The 8,198-nt window shown below is 42.0% G+C and overlaps 1 protein-coding gene across 4 annotated transcripts in view; it reads left to right on the forward strand.

Moving 5' to 3' along the window:
• Positions 1-5,960, forward strand: part of LOC145657518 (NACHT, LRR and PYD domains-containing protein 3-like) — a 47,862-nt gene extending 41,902 nt beyond the window's left edge. For all 4 annotated transcript variants that reach the window (XM_081712772.1, XM_081712765.1, XM_081712774.1 and 1 more), the window contains 2 exons: positions 3,338-3,384; positions 3,550-5,960. In XM_081712772.1, coding sequence (XP_081568898.1) covers positions 3,338-3,384; positions 3,550-4,109 — 607 coding nt within the window. In that variant the 3' untranslated portion in view covers positions 4,110-5,960. The remainder of the gene's footprint in view (positions 1-3,337; positions 3,385-3,549) is intronic.
• Positions 5,961-8,198: the final 2,238 nt, after the last annotated feature.

Raw genomic sequence — 8,198 nt, forward strand, 5'->3', positions numbered from 1 at the left:
ACTATTACCTGTGTGTGAGAGAGAGAAAGAGAGAGAGAGAACTATTGTGTGAGAGAGAGAGTGAGAGAGAGAGAAAGAGAGACAGAACTATTATCTGAGAGAGAGAGAGAGACAGAACTATTATCTGTGTGAGAGAGAGCCAAATCTATTATCTGTGTGTGAGAGAGAGAAAGAGAGAGAACTATTATCTTTCTCTGTGAGAGAGAGAGAGAGACAGAACTATTATCTGTGTGAGAGAGAGAGAAAGAGAGAGAGACAACTAATATCTGTGTGTGAGACAGAGAGAGAGAGAGAGAGAGACAGAACTATTATCTGTGTGTGAGAGAGAGAGAGACAGAACTATTATCTGTGTGTGTGAGAGAGAGAGAGAGAGAGAGAGAAACAGAGAGACAGAACTATTATCTGTGTGTGAGACAGAGAGAGACAGAACTATTATCTGTGTGAGTGACAGAACTATTGTGTGAGAGAGAGAGAGAGAGAGAGAGAGAGAGAGAACTATTATCTGTGTGAGAGAGAGACAAATCTATTATCTGTGTGTGAGAGAGAGAAAGAGAGAGAGAGGGAACTATTATCTGTGTGAGAGAGAGAGAACTATTATCTTTCTCTGTGAGAGAGAGAGAGACAGAACTATTATCTGTGTGAGAGAGTCAGAACTATTATCTGTGTGACAGAGAAAGAGAGAGAGAGAGAGAGAGAGAGAGAGACAGAACTATTATCTGTGTGTGTGAGAGAGAGAGAGAGAGAAAGAGAGAGAGACAGATCTGTTTTCTGTGTGTGTGTGAGAGAGAGAGAACTATTATCTGTGTGTGAGAAAGAGAGAGAGAGAGAAACAGAGAGACAGAACTATTATCTGTGTGTGTGAAAGAGAGAGAGAGACAGAACTATTATCTGTGTGAGAGATAGAGAGAGAAGGAAAGAGAGAATTATTATCTGTGTGTGAGAGAGAGAAATAGAGAGAGAGACAACTATTATCTGTGTGAGAGAGAGAGAGACAGAACTATTATCTGTGTGTGAGAGAGAAATAGAAAGAGAGAGACAGAACTATTATCTGTGTGAGAGAGAGAGACAGGACTATTATCTGTGTGTGAGACAGAGAGAGAACTATTATCTTTCTCTGTGAGAGCGAGACAGACAGAACTATTATGTGTGAGACAGAGAGAGAGAGAGAACTAATAACTGTGTGTGAGAGAGAGAGAGAGAGAGATAGAGAGAGAGACAGAAAGACAGAACTATTATTTGTGTGAGAGAGACGCGGAGAGAGAGAGAGAGAGAGAGAGAGAGAGAGAGAGACAGACAGACAGACCTATTATCTGTGTGTGAGACAGAGAGAGAGAACTATTATCTGTGTGAGAGAGAGAAAGAGAGACAGAACTATTATCTGTGTGTGTGAGAGAGAGAGAGAGACACACAGAGAGACACAGAACTATTATCTGTGTGGTGTGTGTGAGAGAGAGAGAGAGAGAGAGAGAGACAGAACTATTATCTGTGTGTGAGATAGAGAGAGAGACAGAACTGTTGTGTGAGACCGAGAGAGAGAGAGAGAGAGAGTCAGAACTATTATCTGTGTAAGACAGAGAGAGAAATATTATCCGTGTGAGAGAGAGAGACAGAACTATTATCTGTGTGTGAGAGAGAAAGAGAGACAGAACTATTATCTATGTGTGAGAGAGAGAGACATAACTATTATCTGTGTGTGAGAGTGAGAGAGACAGAACTATTATCTGTGTGTGAGAGAGAGAGAGAGAGAGAGAACTATTATCTGTGTGTGTGTGGGAGAGAGAGAACTGTTGTGTGAGACAGAGAGAGAGAGAGAGACAGAACTATTATCTGTGTGTGAGAAAGAGAAATATAGAGACAAAACTATTATCTGAGAGAGAGAGACAGAACTATTATCTGTGTGAGAGAGAGAAAGAACTATTATCTGTGTGTTAGACAGAGAGAGACAGAGAGAGAGAACTATTATCTGTGTGTGAGAAAGAGAGAGAGAGAGAGAGAGACAGAACTATTATCTGTGAGACAGATAGAGAGAGAGAGAGAAAGAGAGACAGAACTATTATCTGTGAGAGAGAGAGAGAAAGAGCAACAGAACTATTATCTGTTTGTGAGACAGAGAGAGAGAGACAGAACTATTATCTGTGCGAGTGAGAGAAAGAGCGACAGAACTATTATCTGTGTGTGAGAGAGAAAGAGAGAGACAGAACTATTATCTGTGTGTGATAGAGAAAGAGAGAGACAGAACTATTATCTGTGTGTGTGATAGAGAGAGAGACAGAACTATTATCTGTGTCTGTGTGAGAGAGAGACAGAACTATTACCTGTGTGAGAGAGAGAGAGAGAGAGAGAGAGCGACAGAACTATTATCTGTGTCTGTGTGAGAGAGACAGAACTATTACCTGTGTGTGAGACAGAGAGAGAGAGAGAGACAGAACTATTATCTGTGCGTGAGAGAGAGAGAGCGACAGAACTATTATCTTTGCGAGAGAGAGAAAGAGCGACAGAACTATTATCTGTGTGAGTGAGAGAGAGAGAGAGAGAGAAAGAGAGACAACTATTGTCTGTGAGAGAGAGAGAACTATTATCTGTGTGAGAGACAGAGAGACAGAACTATTTTCTGTGTGTGAGAGAGAGAGAACTATTATCTGTGTGTTAGACAGAGAGAGACAGAGAGAGAGAACTATTATCTGTGTGTGAGAGAGAGAGAGAGAGAGACAGAACTATTATCTGTGAGACAGATAGAGAGAGAGAGAGAACTAATAACTGTGAGAGAGAGACAGAACTATTATCTGTGAGAGAGAGAAAGAGAGACAGAACTATTATCTGTGAGAGAGAGAGAAAGAGCAACAGAACTATTATCTGTTTGTGAGACAGAGAGAGAGACAGAACTATTATCTGTGTGTGAGAGAAAGAGAGAGAACTATTATCTGTGTGTGAGAGAGAAAGAGAGAGACAGAACTATTATCTGTGTGTGATAGAGAGAGAGACAGAACTATTATCTGTGTGAGAGAGAGACAGAACTATTACCTGTGTGTGAGAGAGAGAGAGAGAGAGAGAGAGAGAGCGACAGAACTATTATCTGTGTCTGTGTGAGAGAGACAGAACTATTACCTGTGTGTGACAGAGAGAGAGAGACAGAACTATTATCTGTGTGTGAGAGAGAGAGCGACAGAACTATTATCTGTGTGTGTGAGAGAGAGAAAGAGAGACAACTATTGTCTGTGAGAGAGAGAGAGAACTATTATCTGTGTGAGACCTAGAGAGAGAACGAGAAAGAGAGAGACAGAACTGTTGTGTGTGTGAGAGGCAGAACTATTATCTGTGTGTGTCTGTGTTTCTTTAGGGTGGAACACGCAGGGGAGATGAGAATGAAACCAGGACTAAGAAAATGTAAGACACACACACACACACACACACACACACACACACACACACACACACACACACACACACACACACACACACACACACACACACACACACACACACACACACACACACACACACACACACACAATTTGTGATCTCTCCTCTAATGTGTCTTCTTGTGTGCAGATGCATGTGACCTCACACTGGACCCAAACACAGCACACACACATCTCTCTCTGTCTGAGGGGAACAGAAAGGTGACGCGTGTGAAGCAGCAGCAGCAGTCGTATCCTGATCATCCAGAGAGATTTGATTACTGGAAGCAGGTTGTGTGTAGAGAGAGTCTGACTGGACGCTGTTACTGGGAGGTTGAGTGGAGGGGGAGGGGGGCTGATATATCAGTGACATATAAAGGAATCAGCAGGAAAGGAGGCAGTGATGACTGTGTGTTTGGATGTTATATAAAGTCCTGGAGTCTGAACTGCTCTGATAACAGTTACACTGTCTGGCACAATAATAAGAGAACTGACATCTCTGCCCCCTTCAGCTCCAACAGAGTAGGAGTGTATCTGGACTGGCCCGCCGGCACTCTGTCCTTCTACAGCGTCTCCTCTCACACACACACACTCACACACTTACACACATTCCACTCCACATTCACTGAGCCCCTCTATGCAGGGTTTAGGCTTTATCTTCAATGGTTTTTGCGTTTTGACTCCTCCGTGTGTGTGTGTGAGCTAGAATAGCCTCCTGTGTCCTGGAGGAACACCTGAGTCTGCAGGGAAACACACAACTGGTGAACATCATGATACACACATGCCTGCTGAGTATAAAACACACACACACACACACACACACACCTGTCACACACACACACCTGTCACACACACACACCTGTCACACACACACACACACACTTTGCTCTTTCTCTCACACACACACTTGCACTCTACACCTCTCTTGCACACGCACACACACAAAATACACCCCTATCTCTCACACACACTCCTCTACACACACAACTAGTGGACATCATAATACACACATTTCCTTACACATACACACACACCTCTCTCTTTCTCTCTGCCACACACACACACACACACACACACTACAAGTCTCTTACGCAAATGCATGCACACACACCTCTCTCTCACACACTACACTTCTCTCACACACATACACGCTACACATCTTTCCCTGTCTCTTACACACACTACACCTGTCTCTGTCATACACACACACGAACACACACACAAACACACAGTACATCTCTCTCACACACACAAACATATTTTATGTCTTTCACACACAAACATGCACCCTCACATACACACACACAGCCTCTCACACACACACATAATATACCTGTCTCTCTCTCTCTCTCACACACACACACACCTCTCTCACACACAGAGTACATCTCTCTGTGACACACACAAAACACCTCTCTCGCTCACACACACTCACACCTGTATCTTTCTCTTATACACATACACACACACACACACACCTCTCTCTCACACACACTCTTACACACACTACACTTCTTTCTCACACATACACGCTACACATCTTTCTGTCTCTTACACACACTAACCTGTCTCTCTGTCATACACACACACGAACACACACCTCTCTCACACACACAAACACACAGTACATCTCTGACACACACACATACACGCACACACACACGTGTTTTACACAAACGTATGCACGCACACACACACACACACACACACACACACACACACACGTACGTGTTTTACACAAACGTATGCACGCACGCACACACACACACACACACACACACACACACACGTACGTGTTTTACACAAACGTATGCACGCACGCACACACACACACACACACACACACACACACAATAAATGAGGCTCAAATAAAAGACTGAGCTGCAGTTGATTTCTGTACATATGACAAATACTGTTCTACAAGTTACACATGCTGTGGAATCATAACCTCACTGTGTTAAACTCTGTACAAATCTACACATTAAAGGTGGAAATCTTTGGAAACTGAAAGGTTTTTCATTCTGTTTTCTGAGTGTTGGAGTGACAGATACAGATGTTGTACACAGTATGAGTGAAATTTATTATAGAAATGTATTGTAAGTATTTGAGATTAAATATTATTCTTATAATATGTTACTAGAGTTTAAGTATAATGTTTATCTAGCCAGAAAAGTCTGTATATTTGATTGAAATAGGTAAAACAAAAGTAGATTAAGAGAAAAATAACTTACCTGTGATTATTTTTGTGGAGAGAATTCCATGTTGTTTTGGAGGGAAAAGAAACCATAGTGTGTTAAAGGGGACTTTTATGGAGAATATGCCTGCCCAAAGACAGGAAGTGACATCACCTCATTTGCTGTTTTTCCATATTTAAGTTTTTAAGGGAAAATTCAAGAGTGATGTTTTGAAGTTGATTGATATTGGAGAATTTATGATTGCTGGACTTTTATCCTTGTAAATGCTAAACTTTCCTTTTTTGAACATTTTTGTATGTTTTTGATAGGATGTGGTTTTTCTTTTGCACTAGAGCACTGGGAGCCAATAAAATCCTTTTCTTAGGTATCCACTTGGAGTGCTTAATGTTACCGCCAGATATTACTGCATTACAGTAGTCCAATCTTGATGTAATAAATGCATGGACCATCTTTTTTGCATCATGTGAGGAGAGTGTTTTGATTTAAATTGTGCATGTGCTCATTATACCAAGGTACTAATTTTTTGTCCCTAATGATTGTATTCTTAAGTGGAGCAACATCATTAAAGGTGCACAGGAACACCACAAACAAAGCACACGGGGCAGAGCTGGGCAGAGATCTATTAATAATAAAGACAGAAACAAGGGCAGTTAAATTCCAAACTTATATCATTCTAAAGGTCTGGAGTACCAAGAGCTGAGCAAAGAGAACAGTGCCCTCACTCAGCTGGTCCGGAAATACAGTTCAGCATTAACACAGTAACACTACACTAACACACAATAACACTACACATGCTGAGGACCAGAAAATAACAGCAAACCCAATCAGAATCACCAGAATTACAAACAACATCACTTATTGGGAAACTCAATCAAAATGTTATCTGGCCCTAAATCAAAGGTACAGTGTGGCAGATTACCTAAGAACACTGTCTGATCCAAAACTGAGGTCCACCCTGACCAAGTACAGACTCAGTGACCACCGTCTGGCCATAGAGACCAGCAGACATAAACAGTCCTGTTTACCTGAAGAGCAGAGACTGTGTCAGCAGTGCCAGGACTATAAGACCCAGACAAAGCTGCACTTTCTGAATGAATGTACAACATTTAGACAGATTAGGACTAAATTCTTTAAGAAAATTAGCCACGTATTCCCTGAGTTTAAAAATCTCCCTGATGATGAGAAGCTGCCGTATGTGGTTGGTGAATATAAAGAGTTCAGCACACTGGCAGCGCTGTACGTTCACTCCTGCCACAGTCTGAGGGACAGTGAGTGACCAAGTCAGATACCAGAGACACAGAGACATTAGTAGTAGTAGTAGTAGTAGTAGTAGTAGTAGTAGTAGTAGTAGTAGTAGTATCATTATTATTAGTATTATTAGTATTATTATTATTGGCATTCTTATTATTATTATTATATATTATTTCTCCGTCTCTCTCTCTCTCTCTCTCTCTCTCTCTCTCTCTTTCCATCTGGAGTTTGGATCCCTGTGCGGCTCACCCTCTTTCTCTCTCTCCCTCTATTTCTCTCTCTCTCACTCCATCTGGAGTCTGGGTGCCTGTGCAACCATCCCTCTCTCTCTCTCCCTCAATCTGGAGTCTGGGTTGCCTCCCTCTCTCTCTCTCTCTTATATTATATATCTCTCAATTATATACAAGCACATTCAAACACACCATACAGTTTCAAAAAGGAAAAAGAAAAATTAAAGAAACACCAAAAACCACTCCCTCATCTTTCACAAAACATCACTGTAACCCCAAATATTTTCAAAACTAGTCATATCATTCATAGCAGAATAAAACTTAAAATCTAACACTATACGACTCTTCACCACCTTTACAATGCTACTGTCACTCTGACCCTCAAACACTTCCTACTGAGCCACACTGTCAGAAGTTGACATTGTGCTTTCTTCTTCTGTGTGTAATTATACCCACAAATAAAGAGTGCTTCCTTTTGTGAGACTGTCATCGTTCAGCACATCCTCTCCACCCACAGACCAGAAGGATTCGTAAAACTCCACTGGCAGGCCATCAGTACCTGGGGCTTTCCCACCCTCCATGCTCTGAAGGGGAACCTGCAACTCCACCAGGGACAGTGGCCCCTCGAGACCCAATACAGCCTCTTCTTCTACCTGAGGAGGACCATCTAAGTAAATATTTTCCATCTCTTGGTATGATCTATATTTGCTGGTATACAGCCTAGTTTAAAACTGTGCTGCTCTTCTACGAATCTCCACAGGATCTGAGAGTACAGTACCAGACTTCAAGGCATGTATCCATCTGCTCTGACCATGTTTATGCTCTAAACCAAAGAAAAACTTGGACAGAGAGTACATCTGTGTCACGTTCTGAAAAGGCAAACACACCAGAGCCCCCTGTGCCTTTACCCCAAGCAGGTCAGCTAGTTTTGTTTTGTTTTTTTACTTTAAGAGCCTCAATATCCTCCACTACAAAATTAAGGATCCAAGCTGCTGGGAAAGAGCACAGCCATGCCCCCAGACATGACACAGACACACCCCCAGACATGGTGCTGTTGTGACTAAGGAAGGCTTTACCTTCTCACTCTCTCGGCCAGTCTGCTTCATTCTGTCTATCACTATGAG

This window comes from Electrophorus electricus, chromosome 1 (genome assembly GCF_041902795.1).
Source record: "Electrophorus electricus isolate QZ-2024a chromosome 1, ASM4190279v1, whole genome shotgun sequence".
NCBI lineage: Eukaryota > Metazoa > Chordata > Actinopteri > Gymnotiformes > Gymnotidae > Electrophorus > Electrophorus electricus.